Source organism: Canis lupus, chromosome 32 (genome assembly GCF_011100685.1).
Source record: "Canis lupus familiaris isolate Mischka breed German Shepherd chromosome 32, alternate assembly UU_Cfam_GSD_1.0, whole genome shotgun sequence".
Taxonomy (NCBI): domain Eukaryota; kingdom Metazoa; phylum Chordata; class Mammalia; order Carnivora; family Canidae; genus Canis; species Canis lupus.
The window spans coordinates 7,501,798-7,519,545 of NC_049253.1; the positions used below are offsets into that span (position 1 = coordinate 7,501,798).

General features: G+C 35.9%; 1 protein-coding gene across 7 annotated transcripts in view; it reads left to right on the forward strand.

Annotated features, from left to right (window-relative positions):
* ZGRF1 (zinc finger GRF-type containing 1) overlaps positions 1–17,748 on the forward strand; it is a 76,248-nt gene that overhangs the window by 33,215 nt on the left and 25,285 nt on the right. For 5 of the 7 annotated variants that reach the window (XM_038581861.1, XM_038581860.1, XM_038581858.1 and 2 more), the window contains 7 exons: positions 3,983–4,106; positions 4,842–5,491; positions 6,637–6,775; positions 7,231–7,415; positions 8,967–9,163; positions 11,268–11,407; positions 16,272–16,415. In XM_038581861.1, the coding sequence (XP_038437789.1) occupies positions 3,983–4,106; positions 4,842–5,491; positions 6,637–6,775; positions 7,231–7,415; positions 8,967–9,163; positions 11,268–11,407; positions 16,272–16,415 (1,579 nt within the window). Of the gene's footprint in view, positions 1–3,982; positions 4,107–4,841; positions 5,492–5,821; positions 5,852–6,636; positions 6,776–7,230; positions 7,416–8,966; positions 9,164–11,267; positions 11,408–16,271; positions 16,416–17,748 lie in introns of all 7 variants that reach the window. The other 2 variants (XM_038581862.1, XM_038581863.1) reach the window with 2 other exon arrangements.

The window sequence follows — 17,748 nt, forward strand, 5'->3', positions numbered from 1 at the left end:
TTTTTTTTTTTTAGAGATTTTTCTATCTATTTATTTAGAGCAAGCAAGTAGGGGAAGGAACAGAGCAGAGGGAAAGAATCTCAAGCCTTGCTGAGTACAAAGGCAGATGTGGGACTCGAACTCATGACCCTGAGATTATGACCTGAGCTGAAATTAAGAGTTGAATGATCAACAGACCGAGCCATCCAGGTGCTGTGATCTCTGTCTTTACAGGCCAAGGAAAAAGAGGTTGAGTGGGAGACATGTTAATCAAGAGAACAAGCAAACAAATTAATGGAGATAATTGCTTTCTAAGAAAGCTGTCAAAGTACTCTAAAATTATAGGGAAAAATCTACTTTATGCATAATTAGGAAGGCTTCTCCAGCTATGGCAGCAATGAGGGGAAGAACATACCTTGCAATGAAATGGCAAGTGTAAATACCATGAGATTGGAAAAAGTTGAGAGGCTTGAGAAAGTGGAAGAAAGCCAAAGTAGTGGGATTATAGTGAGTGAAAAGGAGTGGTAATTAGAGATTGAAAAAGTGAGCAGGTCTTGCAGGTGAGGTTAAGAATTTTGATAATATTCTATGTTCCACTGGGAAATCCATGAAGGGTTTTCAGCAGAAAATCACCTGACTTAATATACATTTTTAAAAGGTTTGCTGGCTCTGTGGAAGATGGATTTGGTGGGCACTGCTGGTGGAAACCAGTTAAGAGGAGTCTTGAATGATAAATACTTGAAGGTGGGGATTGTGGCAGTGAAAGGAGTTAGAAACATGGATGTTTCTGGATTGAATGTAGAGAGTGGTTAAGGGAAAGGGAGAAGAAAGATTCTTGGCTGTCTGACTTAACAGTTGTGTGGACTCAGGTGGTCTTCACTGGGTGGAATAAGATGGAGGAGTGTATTAGTCTGCTGGGATTGCCATAACAAAATATCATGGGATGAGTCTCTTAAACAACAGAAATTTATTTTGTCATAGTTCTGGAGGCTAGAAGTCCAAGATCAAGGCTTTGGTTAATTTCGTTTCTGATGAGGACTCTCTTCATGTTGACTAACTTCTCATTATGTCCTGACAAGGCTTTTCCTTGGTGTGTACACATGTAGAGAAAGAGAGTAAGTGAATGTAAGCTCTCTTTTTATAAGGACACTAATTCTGTTGGATTAGGGCCCCACTCTTATGATGATCTCATTTATCATTTATACTTTGTTACCTCTTAGAGGCCCTATCTCCAAATAAAGTTATATTGGGGGTTAGGACTTCAACATATGAATTTGGGGGGGGGGGGGGCACAGTTCAGTCCACAGCAGGGAGGAGCACATTTGATGAATATACAGACAGATAAGGAATGCCTATGAGCCAGGCAAGTAGAGATGTAAAGTTAGAAGTCGGGTACATGGGTCTGGATCAGAGAAGTTTGGGTGGTCATTTGCACACAGCCAAGTTTAAAGTACTGAGAATGGAGGGGTTCATTCAAGAGTGTGTACAGAAGTGAGAATGTGTTATATCCCATTCTCAGGAATTGGGAGGTGAAGAGGGTTAGTTATGTCAATTATTGTTGTAAAATGAAAGAAACGTGTTCATTTGGCAACTTGGAGGTCATTGGTGACTTTGGCAAGAGCAGTTCCAGTGAAATAGTGAGGGTAGAAACCTGTTTAGAGTGGATTAAATAGTAAATGAGAGGTGAAAAATAGTGACTGTAAATATGGAAAATATGGAAAACTTAAAAAGTTTAGCATATCAGTCACTCATTCCTCAAATATTTTTTTGAGCAACTACTCTATGTGTTACCCTGTTGTACATGCTAGAGGTAGGCCTGTGAATAAAACAGGCAAAGATCTACTCTCCTAGAACTTGCATTCTGCTCAAAGGAAACAGATAATAAGCAAGTATGTAGTACCTCAGAGGGTTTTAAGTGCTATGGAGAACCTTAAAGCTGTATAAAGGGGACAGAGTTCTATTTTATAGGTACAATAGGGCTTCTAATCAAATGACACTGGAGTAAAGATCTGGAAGGAGAGAGAAAAGGAGGGAAAGCATGCACATGTCACGCAGATATCTGGAGGAAGAGCATTCCAGGCACAAGGGATGGCAAGTATAAAGATTTTGAGGCAGAGGAATGCTGGCCAATTTGTAGAACAGAAAGGGGATAGCCCTCTGGAATGAATGAATGAATGAAAGAGAGAGAGAGAGAGTAGTAAGAAGTGAGATCAAAGAGGAAGTGAGGGGCCTGATGTTATAAGGCAGCTGCCTCCGACAGCCTTCTTATACTTTGAGAGAGTTTGGGAACCATTAGAGTTTTAATGAAAGGAGTGAAATGATTGAACTTATGTTTAAAAAGAACTCTGGCTAGTTTGTAGAGCATGCACTGCATGAACAAGGTGTGGTAGTAAGTACCAGCTACTTTTGTCGAAAGTGCAATACAGGGCAGCCCGGGTGGCTCAGCCGTTTAGCGCCGCCTTCAGCCCAGGGCCTGATCCTGGAGACCTGGAATCAAGTCCCACATCGGGCTCCCTGCATGGAGCCTGCTTTTCCTCTGCCTGTGTCTCTGCCTCTCTCTCTCTCTCTCTCTCTCTCTTTTTCTCTCTTTCTCTGTGTGTCTCTCATGAATAAATAAATAAAATCTTTAAAAAAAAAAAAAGGAAAGTGCAATCAATCAAGACTGCCTCGGTTTTGAATGCCAACCCAGCTAATAAGCTGGGTGAATTTAAACAAGTTTAATTGCTTACCTACTCTTCTCAATTTTCTCAGTGGTAAAATAAGGAAAATGGGAGTACCAATCTCATATGGTTGTGGTAAGGATCAAATAAGTTAAAAATATAAGGTGCTTAGGTTAGTTCCTGGTACATAGTAGGAGTTTGTTAATACAGTAAGACTATTACTATGGTGGTGATTCAATGTAATTTCTCATTGGTTTGTTTGTTTCTTCTACTAGACTGAATTCCTTGAGTGTGGGAATCATGAGTATTCATCTTCACATCCTTATTTCCTAGCACAGCACCTAGAACCAAATAGCTAATCAAGAAAGTGTTTTAAAATTTATATATAAATCTTTTAAAAGATTTTATTTATTTATTTGACAGAGAGAAAGAGAGAACAAGCAGGGGGAGTGGCAGAGGGGCAGGCTACCCACTGAGCAGGGCCTCATCCTGCATTATGACCTGAGCCAAAGGCAGATGCTTAACCCACCAAGCCACCCAGGCACCCCTGTATATAAATTTTATACTTATTGTAATTTACTAAAAAAACAAAACAAAAAAACCCAGATACATTCTAACAAGTTTAAATCATTCAGAAGTATGTAAGGTTACAAGAACTCTTTCCTCTTAATTCCATCTTCATTAGAAACCAACCATTCTTAACAGTTTGGTATGCATTCTTCCAAATTTTCATTATTTTTATTCTATTGTTATGCAAATATATTAAATGTGATCATCATATTAAGCTGATTAATTTCTGCAAGCAGCGAAAAAATTAAATACTTTTATAAGAATAGCATAATGAGTAACATGATTATTCAGGTCTAAAATATATCAAAAAAAGTTTACTACATTTGGGAGCAATGTTTTGCAGTTTAAGTCAACTATAGATAAACCCTAGAGCTGTGGACATAAGAAAAACCTGTTCATTTCTTGAGTCTGCAGGAAGTTTTACCTTCACAGCTCCAAACATGAGGTTTAAGTTAGTCTTAAGCCCCATAGACTGGAAATTCATCCTCAGAACCAAATCCCCTTAACCCAGATCTATCTAAATCAGAATTTGACCCATTTCAAATAAATCCAATAGTTTTTATGTTCTGTATTTTACTTTTTATTATTTTTATTGATTTTAGTGAGTTTATTTTATCCTGCCTCTTTGGGAAGAATCTTTGCCCTAGTATAACTTTATATAATGTGCTCGAAAGCATTATTTTTATAATGTAGATTACGAGAATTAATTCAAACAATAGGAAAAAAAAGTAATAACATTTTGGTCAATAGTTTTGTTTTTTCTTTCTGAATAGGTAACATCACCAGAACAGAAGATCTCTACATTAAACCCTGATTCTACTTTTTCTTTGAACTCACGAGATGAAGACTTTGTGCTAGAATTCTCTGAGGAGTCCCTGAAAGAAAGAACTTTACCTGGTGACCTTTACTTCCTCAACTTAGCTACTGTCGTAGTGCTGTAATATCTGTGTAAAATTAAGCTTTTTATATGAGAAATTGTTACTAAACTAAAAATATCTTAGAATCAGATTTAATGTCATACCTCTCAAGCCTTCCCACACCCTGTTTCTATTTCAGATGGCTCTTACTTCCAAATACAACATTCCCTTCTAAGTCGCAGATTCCTTCTTTCTTTTGTCAGTATCTCATCATGGACCTCTGAAAGTGTCTTCTGTCATTACAGTTCTTTTCACAGCTCTAACTCCAGAGCCAGGTCCTTCTATTGCCCTCTTCCCTCCCAGGGGAGTGGTTCATTGTGAATGTCTCATCTACACCATTGGTTGACTTTGGTCTAAAGTTTCCCCTCTTTTTGCTCTGGGATTGTGGCAATATCAGGGGGATCTTCAACTCCTGCTTTCACAGTTGCATTCTCAGGTCTCTGTGTTTTCAAACATTTTGACTCTTCCCTATGAGTAATTTCCTGCTTTTTAATAAGTACAATACATTCTGTAGGATTCTTTCCACTAACTTTTCTTTTCCTTTCTCCTTTCTTAAAATTTCACCTATGGATCTCCCCTGATTATTTTGAAAAAGGAAATCTGATTTTTTTTAAGGCAAGTTGGTACTTTTTCATATACATAGCTACTGGTTTTTAGAGCCTAGGTGATGACTAATACATTTTTTATTTAATCAACTCTTTTTTCTTTTTTTCAGTTATCAAAAAATCCAGTTCTTTGGAGAATAAGAACTTTCAAAGGCTTCCATTAGTAAGTAGAACCCGAGTTCCACTAACTACTTTGCCACCTGCTGATTCAGATTCTTGTTCATACGTGATCAACTGTGACAGGCAAGAATATTCTGGTTCCTCCCCCATATTCAACTTATGTGAAGAATCAGGAGTTCTTTCATTTAGCTTGGGGCTTGAGGACCAATGTGAAACTTCCTTCTGTAAAGAATCTAGAGAAGTGACTCCACAGGACGTTTTGCTTCTCAATAATATACCTACTCAAAGCAAGTGGCTGAAATATCAGAACATACCCCAGTGCAACTTGACTACTCCAGACAGAGTTGATAAGAAAGTAACAGATGGTTTCTCTGGTAAAGTTATTTCTGGGACACATTTAAGTGATATACGTGAAAGACAGAGTGGTGCTGTGAATGAAAGCTCTTTAGACTCTATATATTTGCAAATGATAAAAGGCATGCTCTATCAACAGCAGCAGGATTTTAGCTGTCAGGATTTGGTTTTCAGAAAGAAAGCACTCTCATTGAATTTAAAGCTGACTTCCCAGACTGAAAAAATTCAAAACACGTTAAGAGAGTCTGCTGCCTGCTACATCTACAGTGTAACAGGAGATTTACAGGTGAGGAAATGTACCAGTGTATTTTGGTGCATTTTTCCCAATAGTTATTTCAACAAAAGAATTACCAAAATCATACAGGAGCAATGATTTTACTCTTGGAGCTGATGGCTTTTTTTCCCCCTTTTTTGAGTTTTCCAAAATTCTAGGTACAGTCATATCTTCTTTGACTTAAAATCTTCCCTAGTAGTTGTGAGCATTAAATGAAATTATGTATTTGAAAGTGTCTGGTGCAGTATCTGGCACATAGTACGTACTTAATAAGTTATAGCTCCAATTGTTTCCACTTTACTACTACTATTAACTGTGATTGTTCTCATTTTTCACTATCAGCTCAGTTTTGCCAATCAGATCATTGTTAAGGTAAAGTTACATCTTATTATGCGTTGGTTGTGCAGCTGTAATTGTAACCAGAACTTGAAATATATAATGTTGTTCTTATCAGCTGAGATTTTCCTAGCAAAAACTAAAAATTTATTAAGGGACAGATTAAAAACATTTAATCTTGTTTATATGATTTAAAGTGCCAACCATAGCCATTCTTGCTATATTCAATGTCTCATTTATTTTTTTTTGAAAAATTTTGTTTATTTGGGAGAGAGAGAGAGAGAGTGATCAAGAGAGCACAAGCAGGAGGAACGGCAGAGAGAGAGGGAGAAGCAGACTCCCCACTGAGCAGGGAGCCTAATGTGACTCAATCCCAGGACCTGAGACCATGACCTGAGCTGAAAGGCAGACACTTAACCAACTGAGCCACCCAGGTGCCTCTCAATGACTCATATAAAATTAGCAAATGATTTTTAAGAATTCTGAAAATTAAAAGACAAATGTGTTAAACATATCTATAGAACATAATTTACTCATTAGTAAACAAGTATTTTTCTGGGTGTGCCTAGATGTGTCAGTTGGTTAAGCATCTGCCTTTGGATCAGGTCATGATCCTAGGGTCCTGGGATTGAGCCCTGTGGTGGGCTTCCTGCCCAGTGGGAAGTATGCTTCTTCCTCTCCCTCTGCCTACTGCTCACCCTTCTTGTGCTCTCTCTCTGTCTAATAAATATATAACATCTTAAAAAAAAATCAAAAAATAAAAACACAGAAAACAGTATTTTTCTGGAGTTGTTATAATAACTTGAATTACTCCATTTCAGGAGATAAATGCCTCTGAGCTATGCTTCCCAAGTGGGCAGAAAATAAAATCTGCTTATCTTCCCCAAAGGCAAATTCATATACCAGCTGTTTTTCAGTCTCCTGCTCATTATAAGCAGATTTTTACATCTTGTCTCATAGGTATGATTGTTATCTATTTTATTATGATTGGTTGCTGCTTGATATAAGTAGTATAGCCTTGAGAAAGCATATCTTATATTGTGAATTTTCATATTAAATTCTCTACTTGAGATTTGTTATTTTCTATATGTTTCTTCCAGTTTTCAACTGTAACTTGTATTCTAATTTCAGATCAAATTGAATTTTGTAAGTGGAAAATGACAGTATTATCTTTTTCAAGTTATAAGTTTTCATGTTTTTAAAACTAAAAGTGTTACAAATGGTTAAGAAATTTTAAGCATGATGCATAATTAATTTTGATCTTTTTGCCTTGAAAAAATAGATATTAGCTTTAGGTTATAGATTACTCTCTTAAAAGGCTATTTTCAAATTTAGCTAACAAACAGGACACATGATACAAACACAGTTATTTTGTATTTAATTTTCATCTGTACTTTTTTTTTCTTTTTTCATAGAACACTTAAATATATTGTTGTTTGGGTTGGCACAGAGGTTGCACAAAGCTCTTTCAAAAGTTGACATATCATTTTACACATCATTAAAGGGAGAGAAACTAAAAAATGTAGAAAGTAATGTACCATCCTGCCATCATCATCAACCTGCAAAACTTGTCATGGTTAAAAAGGAAGGTCCAAATAAGGTACTGTTCTCTCTTCCTTGCTTGTTGTCCCACCAGTACTTGCAAAAAGTTTAGGTACCTATTACTTTATGACAAGCTTAGTTAAAGAGCAAGTCTTGATTAGGAGTCTTCTACCTGGGGTGTTGTGACTAACATACAGTAAACTCCCAGGAAATCTGTGTTCTAGGATACACAAGTGTGAGTTAAGATCATCCTTCAAATTGCTTAGGAACTCATTGCATAGTGGTGGATGGGGAAAAAAACATAAAAGGTAATTTTATATAGTACTGTAATTGATGTAGTAGGAGGGGTATGCCCAAGTTATAGTTAGAGCACTGAGAAGGGAATATGTCCCAACCTAAAGTTTTAGAGAATGCAGAGGTGAGCCTGAAAGAAGTGAAAGTTGAAGTAGTCTGCTATGTGATACCCAGTATGAATAACAGATAAGGCCTGAGGAATATAAGAGCATAGTGATTTAATTTACATTGCTGACAATGTATTATTATGAAGAAGTCAAGTTAGTAAAATGTTTATGTATTGTATATGTGAATTTATTTTAATTTTTTAAAGAGAGTTTTTATTTATTTATTCAGGAGAGACACACACAGAGAGAGAGAGATAGGCAGAGACACAGGCAGAGGGAGAAGAAGGCTCCATGGAGGGAGCCCGATGAGGGACCTGATCCTGGGACTCCAAGATCACGCCCTGGGCTGAAGGCAGACACCAAACTGCTGAGCCACCCAGGGATACCTGTGTATGTGAATTTAGATGTAAATTTAGTTGTCTAAAGCAAGAATTTATAAATAATATAACCATAGAATGAAATATAGAACCATCAAAAGTCTTTTTTTCTTTTTAAGATAATTTGATGACATTGTTGTCAGTGTACAGTATGTTGTACTGTAAAGGTTAGGTTACGGAGTAGAAAACACATCATAATCTGAGTTTCATTTAAAACAACAACAACAACAACAACAACAACAAAAACAGGGATGCCTGAGTGGCTCAGTGGTTAAGCGTTTGCCTTCAGCCCAGTGCATGATCCTGGAGTCCCAGGATCGAGTCCCACATCAAGCTCCCTGCATGGAGCCTGCTTCTCCCTCTGCCTATGTCTCTGCCTCTCTCTCTGTGTGTCTCTCATGAATAAATAAAAATAAAATCTTAAAAAGAAAAAACAGTAGAAGTGTATGTATCCTCATGTGCATATGCACACACTTATGTGAGTGACAAGCCGAAAAGAAATGCACAAGATATTTCTTGTAGTTGTTTCTGGGTAGCTTTCTGGTTTTCTATAGTGAATGTTTTAAATTAGAAAACAACAAATTTTATTTTTCAAATAAACTTATATTCTCAAAATAATTTTTTGATAAAGAGAAAGTAAATGGTTTACTTTAATGGTTTTAAACTTTAATGTGTTGTTTAAAGTTAATAAAAAGATTAACTTGTATAATGAATAATTTATTGGAATATATTAATGCCTAACAACTTTTTATATAAGTCTTGACAGACATAATAAAAAAACAATAAAATATAAAATTTTTCTTATTAAATTGTAAATGTTTTTCCTTTTAGGGTCGTCTTTTTTATACCTGTGATGGACCCAAAGCTGACCGATGTAAATTTTTCAAGTGGCTTGAAGAAGTGACCCCAGGATATTTGACACAAGAAGAGTCTCTACCTAGCATAGTTTTAAGTGATATAAAGAGTATTGGCTTATACTTAAGAAGTCAAAATATACCCCTCTTTGAGGAATGTCAGCTTTTGGTGAGGTATGTTTCTTAGTACCAAATAATGAGTGTAGTTATGTCAGAAAATAACCTCATATGATTGTCATCAGGTTTTGATTAAAGGTTTATTTATTTGGGAGGGAGAGAGTGAGTGTAGGGTGAGGCAGAGGGAAAGGAAGAAAGAATCTTAAGCATACTCCCTGCTGAGTGTGGAACCAAATGTGGGGCTAGACCCCATGACCCTGAGATCAGGACCTGAGCTAAAATCAAGAGTCAGATGCTTAACTGACTGAGCCACCCAAGTACCCCAGTTGTCATCAGTTTATTTATTTTATTTATATATATAAATGTATTTTTTAAGATTTTATTTATTCATGAAAGACACAGAGAGAGAGGCAGAGACATAGGCAGAGAGAGAAGCAGGCTCCCTGAGGAAAGCCTGATGGGGAACTCCATCCTGGTAGCCAGGATCACGCCCTGAGCCAAAGGCAGACACTCAACCACTGAGCCACCCAGATATCCCATCATCAGTTTTTTTTTTTTTTTTTTTTTTTTTTTTTTTTTTCCATCATCAGTTTTAAAAAAGAGATTGAGATAGGAAAAATATCTAAAAGTATCTAAAACCTCAATTTTTCTAACTATAAGATAGGAATAATTTTTTTTTTTTTTTAAGATTTTAGTTACTTATTCATGAGAGACACAGAGAGAGGCAGAGACATAGGCAGAGGGAGAAGCAGGCTCCCCAGGGTCCCGACCTGAGCCAAAGGCAGATGCTCAACCACTGAGCCACCCAGGCATCCTGGGAATAATTTTCTAAAGCTATTTTGTTCCCCTCTAAACATCAAGCAGTGTCAGCAATATCAAGATGACTCTCAGGCATGGAATTTTTTTAATACTTTTATGTATGATCACAATCTTAAGGGAAACCCTGTTGAACAAACCACAATAGTTTTTTATCAGTGTAGGATAATAGTGGTAATTCACAAGAACTAGATAGTTTTATAGGGTAATAGAATGCTACATTAGGTAGCATGTCTTATAAAGGTGGAATTATCCAAAATGTAGCTATAATAAACATTTGCGTTTTAGTAATATCTATGGGGAGTTTATACATGCTACACTCTTCTAAGCACTTTACATGTATAATTTCATTTAATCATCATAATCTATAAAATATGGAACTAAAGGGGATAATTTATTTTAGAGTCTTTGAAACTGAGGTACTCTATTATATACTTTTTAGGTACTTTTCCTATCTCAATCTCTTTTAAAACTAATGATAATTCTGTGATGGTTACTATTATCTATGACACAGCATTTTTAAAAATTTGTGTTACATGTATAAAGTATATAAACATACACTCACCATGGTTCTTTCCTTTTAATATTGTGTTTTAAAAATAAAAAAAATATTTGGGGATCCCTTGGTAGCTCAGTAGTTTGGCGCCTGCCTTCGGCCCAGGGCGTGATCCTGAAGTCCTGGGACTGAGTCCCACATCAGGCTTCCTGCATGGAGCCTGCTTCTCCCTCTGCCTGTGTCTCTGCCTCTCTCTGTGTCTCTCATGAATAAATAAATAAAATCTTAAAAAAAAAAAAAAAGATTTGTACCTTCAAACTTCCACTTTCAAAGTCCTGGGATTGTAATATGGTAACTGTAGTTAATAATACTATATCATACATATAAAAGTTGCTAAAAGAGCAAATCTTAAAAGTGCTCATCTTGGGCACCTGGGTGGCTCAGTTGGTTAAGCAGTCAGCTCTTGATTTTGGATCATGTCCTGATCTCAGGGTCATGGGATTGAGCCCCACATTTGGCGGGGAGTCTGCTTGAACTCCTCTTTCCCTGTCTATCCCTCCCCCCTACTCAAATACATAAATCTTTAAAACAAAAAAGTACTTATCACAAGGATGGCAGTTTGTAATTCTTGTGGTGATGGATATTAACTAGACTTACTGTGGTGATCATTTTATAATATATGTATATATTGAACCATTTTATTGTACACCTGAAACTACTATAGTATTGTATGACAGTTATATCTCAGCAAAAAATGTGCACCTTAATATTTATTTATTTTTATTTTTATTTTTTTTCTTTTTTCACCTTAATATTTAAATTCATTTTTATTTTTTACTCATTTTTCAGGAAAGGATTTGATTTTCAAAGAAAACAGTATGGCAAACTGAAGAAGTTTAATGCTGTAAATCCTGAATTTTATAGTGAACCTAAAAGCAAACTTTATCTTAAGCTGAGTCGGAGGGAAAGTTCTTCAACTTACAGCAAAAGTAAGTTGATCATGTTGGCAACTTGAGTTGACTTGAGTCTAGCCTTGTATCTCAGTTTTTTAACAGCTCTGTAAATTCTTTAAAGAGGTTTTATAAAGTACTGCTTAATAGTAGCATATATTGTGAATTATTGTATAATAAATTGGATCATTTCCAAAAAGCATGTTTTAAAATTTTAGTTTTTTAAAGACTTTACTAAAGGCTCCCAAATCTATTTAATTTTGTTTAAAAAAACATAGATTACTATGTTAATTCAGTTGTATCTAACTTAATATGAAAAATAAACTGAAAATGTGATTTTTATTGGTACTTCTGTTACTGTCTGCACAATTAGACAACACTGGACTATAAGATTTGTATATTTGGAAGTAAAATCCTTAAAAGAATTTTTTCTAAGGAGCTTAGATGCACTAAATGGGATTCATCATTGTCTTTGGTTCTTATCATTGGTCCTCACATTGCCTTGCTTTAATTGCTTTAATTATTTAATTATTTAAAATCTGAATCTACGAACCAAAGCAAAATCTAGTACCTTTATAGCTACCTAGGTTTAATATAAAGTAACCGCACCAACTCATCTGGCTGTCTCTCCTAACCTAAAGTAATTATCATTTTCATCCCTGTGTTCATCAGCATCTTTCTTCTCTTTGTTTATAGGTTTATGTAAATGAATTTGACCTTTTTTTTTTGACTTCTTCAAAGTTTATTAAGGTTTTCTTAATGACATAGTACATAAGGAAATGTTCAGTCCATTTGGAGGGGTTTTTTTCTTTTTTTTTTTTAAAGAGTGCAGATTTGGCACTTTATTTTTTAAAAGATTTTATTTGTTTATTTATTTAAGAAAGAGAGAGAGAGATGGAGAGAGAGCATGAGTTGGGAGAGAGGCACATGGAAAGGGGAGGCAGACTCCCTGCTAAGCAGGGAGCCTGATGCAGGGCTCCATCCCAGAACCCTGGGATCATGACTTGAGCTGAAAGCAAACACTTAACCCACTGAACCATGCAGGCACCCTTATTATTTTTGGATTGTATACATTGAGATTATTTTATTTATTTTTAAAATTTTATTTATTTATTCATGAGAGCCACACAGAGGCAGAGACACAGACAGAGGGAGAAGCAGGCTCCCCGCAGGGAGACCGATGCGGGACTTGATCCCAGAACCCCAGGATCATGCCCTGAGCTGAAGGCAGACGCTCATCCGCTGAGCCACTCAGGTGCCCCTGAGGTTATTTTATTAGGTGCATTTTAAATTTATATTTTAAATTGCTATTATCTTCTTGGTAAATTGAAACTTTTATTATGTAAAGGATCTCTTCATTTCTAATAATACTTTTTTCTTGAAATCCAGTTATTAATGTAGCTATGTGAGCTTTATTTTGCCAAATATTTGTTCAATACATCTTCTTATCTTTTTGTTCCACCTTTGTATGTTCCTACATTATAGTTGTGTCATTAGCATATGTCTGAATTTTTAAAATTTGACTTGTAAATGGAATAAGTCCAATGGTTAAATTAATTATAATAATTGATATGCTTGGGTGTATTTCTACAATCTTAAGTTATATACATCTTGGGTGTATTTCTATAATCTTAAGTTATCCCACTTTATCTGCTCTTTTTAATCCTTTCTTGCTTTTAAAAAAAATTGATGCTTAAAATCATACAGTTCAGGGATGTCTGGGTGGCTCAGTGATTGAACATCTGCCTTAATCCCGGAGTCCCAGGATCAAGCCCTACATTGGGCTCCCTGAATGGAGCCTGCTTCTCCCTCTGCCTGTGTCTCTGTCTCTCTCTCTGTGTCTCTCATGAATAAATAAATAAAATCTTAAAAAAAAAAAATCTTACAGTTCAGTAAGAACTTTAAAGCACTGTCTTCACTTGTTTCTTCCTTTTTTTTTTTTTAAAGAGCTTGTTTCTTCATCTTTACTTTTTCTTTCTTGTTTTTTTTTTTAAGATTTTATTTATTTATTCATGAGAGACCCAGAGAAAGGCAGAGAAAGGCTAAGGGAGAAGCAGTCTCCCTTCAGGGAGCCCAATGTGGGACTCCATCCCATCCTGGGATTCTAACATGCCCAAGGTTGAGCCAAAGGCAGATGCTCAACCACTGAATCACCCAGGTGTCCTTGTCATTACGTTTTCTTTCACTTTTCCCTCCCCTACATCTTGTTGATATTGTCTAGAATAGTGCTGCTGGGTGTTATACTATATGTTGGCAAATTGAATTTAAATTTTTAAAAATTAAAAAAAATAGACTAGTGCTACTCAAAGTATTATCAGCACACTGGCTTTGGTATTCTAGTCCACAAACTGTTACTGGTTCCCAAAGAGAGGTGAGGAGCTGCCCCAGAGTATAAATCCATTATGTTAATAAACAGACTAGTTTAGTTGTGTTTCTCTTTGTTTTGTTTGTGGTAAGACTATCTGAATGAAGGAAACATGATGTTGATTTGTTAATTGCATTCTAGCACAAACTTCATGTTGCAGACCAATAACAAAACTATGTAAAACAGACTACTTTGAATAGCACTAATCTAAACTCCTAAATTTTAGGTTAGTATGGATTTTAAGCTCTTTTCATTTAATACTTTTGATCTGCAGAAGCAGCAATTTATATGTTTTAACCACATATTAATATGCTTGGTAATGCCCTTACTGTTGAAAAATCTGATGGCATTATGATCCTTACTCCTTTATATTGTTATTTGCTCTTTCTGGCTGGCAGCTTTAGAATTTTAATTTTCTCTCTGACTTTTATATTTCCCTATAATGTGTCTAAATATGGGTCTTAAAAAGTTTTTTCTCCTCTTGGGCACATTATAGGCCTTTTAAATCTAAAGTCCTCTATCTCCAAACTCATCCAGTACATGCAATAAATACGTATAGCTTTTTGTATGTCAGTTGTACCTCCATAAAGTGGTTTTTTTAAAAAATTCTGAAGTCTTTTATGGTTTCTCTTTTTTTTAATTCTGGGAAATTGATTGCCATGATTTCTTCAAATAATATTCACTTTATTTTTCCCTCTCTAGGACTTTTATTATTACAATATTAGCATCTCTGACTCTCTTAGCATTTCTTTTATATTGTCTGGGCTTTTGTCCTTCTTCCTTCTTCAAAATAGCCTCAATATGGTCTTCTAAATTGCTTAGTTATTCCTCAAAAGTATCCATTCTGCTATTTATCCCATCAATTATAACTTTATTTCAACTACTATATTTTTTCAATCTGGTATTTTTGTTCATTTCTTTTCATTATTTTCTTGTTCTTATTTTGCATTGCTACTATCATCTCTTACCCCATGTAAGAAAATCTCTTTCCAGGCTAAACTTAAATTATTTGCCCATCTGTTCTGGCATTTCCTTTTCTGTAGGGCTCTGTAATCCAGTAAGTTTTTCTTTGGAGCCTTTGTTCTCCTTAAATGTCTAATTATTTTGGCCCGTAAACTAATTTCCCCCTGGTGATATCAGCTGTTCTTTCTGGCAATGCATATAGGTGAAGGCTGACCCCAGTCTGGTCAGTTCCAATGAAGTCAGAGAGTTGAGTTCAGTCCCAGATCTGCCATTTACTGGCCTTGTATCTATGGATATTTAAACTTCTTTGGGCCTCAGACCTCCTTCATCAATAAAATGGTGATAATAGCTCCTATTTGACATTTAAAATGTCTATTGACCCAGCATATAATATAGGTTACTGTATGAAGGTTTTTTCTTCTTGGTTGTTGTTGTTGTTTTTTAATTTTATTTTTGAGTCATCTCAGCACCCAGCATGGGTGATCTTACAACCCTGAGATCAAGAGTCATATGCTTCGGGATGCCTGAGTGGCTCAGCGGTTGAGCATCTGCCTTTGACTCAGGGCGTGATCCCCGGATCCAGGATCGAGTCCCACATTGGGCTTCTCCAGGGAGCCTGCTTCTCCCTCTGCCTGTGTCTCTGCCTCTCTCTCCCTCTGTCTCTCATGAATAAGTAAAATCTTAAAAAAAAAAAAAAAAAAAGAGTCATATGCTCTACTGAGCCAGCCAAGTGGGTTAGTGTGTTTTATTAAAAAGCAAAACAAAACAGTATTCCCACAGATACATGACTTGCCTGCTAATGGATTCTGATCAATTTACCTATCCCTAGTGGCAGTAGTTATGTGTGTTGCCGCCCCATTTCTCTAGCTCAAAGTCCTCCTGGTAGTCTTTGTTTTAGCCAAAGCCTAACTTACCTTCAAGACAAATCCTAGAGTCAACTGCTCCAAGAATGATAGGATTATTCCATCATCCATTAATTAATGTCTCAGCTGACCTTTTATACCCACAATTCCTCCTTGTCCCCTTGGTTGGTGAGTTTGGGGTTATCCCGGGAATCTGCTGGGAAAACCCTTTCTCCTCCATTCCCAGAATTTCTTTCAATCATCTGTAAAGGATTAGGAGTTTATTTATTAAAATCCCTGACCTAAAACAACTTTGAAAATTAACTGACAAATCACGAGTTTTAGCTGCATCAGAAAAGATGATTTACTGCGCTATATTCCCATCTTTGAAAGTCCAATGCATATCAGTATGTTTAAGGTTCTGAAATATCTTAGATTAAGGTTATTTGCTTAACACAGCACTTTCCAAATGTATTTAGCCACAGAAAGTTAGATGTTGTGTTGCTTTATTTACATTGTTTTTAGTATAATTGTCAAATGACTTTAAAAACATAAAAGTAATTGCATTAAAACATGGAAATAAAATGTATTCATGTCTTAGTTTGGGTGGAATCTGGTAGATGATAAATAATTTTGTGTTTTGAGAAAATATATGACTGAGCATGTAAGAAATCCAAAGTAGTTTTGAATTGAGCATAGTTCTGAGTTCTTTAAAAAATGTTTGTCTTTTCAGATGATCTTTGGGTGGTTTCAAAAACATTGGACTTTGAATTGGATACTTTTATTGCGTGTAGTGCTTTCTTTGGACCATCATCTATCAATGAGGTGGAGCTACTACCTTTGAAAGGTTATTTCCCCTCTAACTGGCCCACTAACAGTAAGTATTACCATGCCCATATTAATTATATTGAAGAATGGTAGATATAAGATACATTGTGAGCAAGAATGCTAACTTTGTGTGGGATTATTTGATTAAAACCAACAAAAAAACAACTACCTCCCGGCACGTGCATGGCTCATTTGGTTAAGTGTCTGACTTTTGATCTTGACTCAGGCCATGATTTCAGTGTTGTGAGATCCAGCAAGGCTCCATACTGGGCCTGAAGCCTGCTTAAGATTCTCTCTCTCCTTCTCCCTTTATTTCTCCCCCTGCCTTCCTCCCTGGCTCATGCGCTCTCTCTCAAAAAAAAAAAAAAAAAAAAAAGCATCCATCTCTACTTCCTATTATTGTATACAATGAGTTCCTGAAAATATATATAAAAGTTGAAGATGGGACGCCTGGGTGGCTCAGTGGTTGAGCGTCTGCCTTTGGCTCAGGGCGTGATCCTGGAGTCCCGGGATCGAGTACCGCGTCGGGCTCCCTGCATGGAGCCTGCTTCTCCCTCTGCCTGTGTCTCTGCCTCCTGTTCTGTGTCTCTCATGAATAAATAAATAAAATCTTAAAATAAAATAAAATAAAATAAAAGTTGAAGATATAAATATTTCTGCAGTTCAAGTCTCAGAGGGCTAACAATATAATAAAATCTTGAACCCACACTTAAATATTTTGTTAAAGTTGATTCTTTTTTAAAGATCCATCCACTTATTATTTGAGAGAGAGAGAGAGAGGCAGGGAAGAGGTATAGGAAAAGGGAGAGAGATTCTCAAGCAGACTCCCCGCTGAGCATAGAGCTGGATATGGGGCTCAATCTCATAGACCACAGACCTGAGCTAAAACTAAGAGTCGGCACTTAACCTATTGTGTCACTCAGATGGTCCCTAAAGTTGATTTTTATATACCTGATTTTTAAAAATATAAACATTAAAAGTATAAATAAGAATTTTCTCAAATAATATCTTACATCAAGTTCTGATTCTCTTGGTTTTTAAATTCTTTCGGTTTGTTAATCTAATAAAGTCCATTTCGTAAACACATCATTTATTTTCACATTGAGAAAGTCTTACAGATTTTGCAGGGATTTTGCCAGCAGTGGAACAGGAGGATATGATTTTTATGTTCAGAAATTTTTAGTAAGATAGTAGGCTACCAGCCTTATTATTATTTTTTAATAAAGGAGCTTTTAGTAGGTTGAATCTCTATCCAGTTCTAAGAATCTATAGCTTTCTATATACATCCTGATCTCTGGAATAATTCCTGATGGTTGAATTTGGCCTATAGCAAATTGGAGACACAACATTTAATGATTCATTTCAAATATTTCATATACATT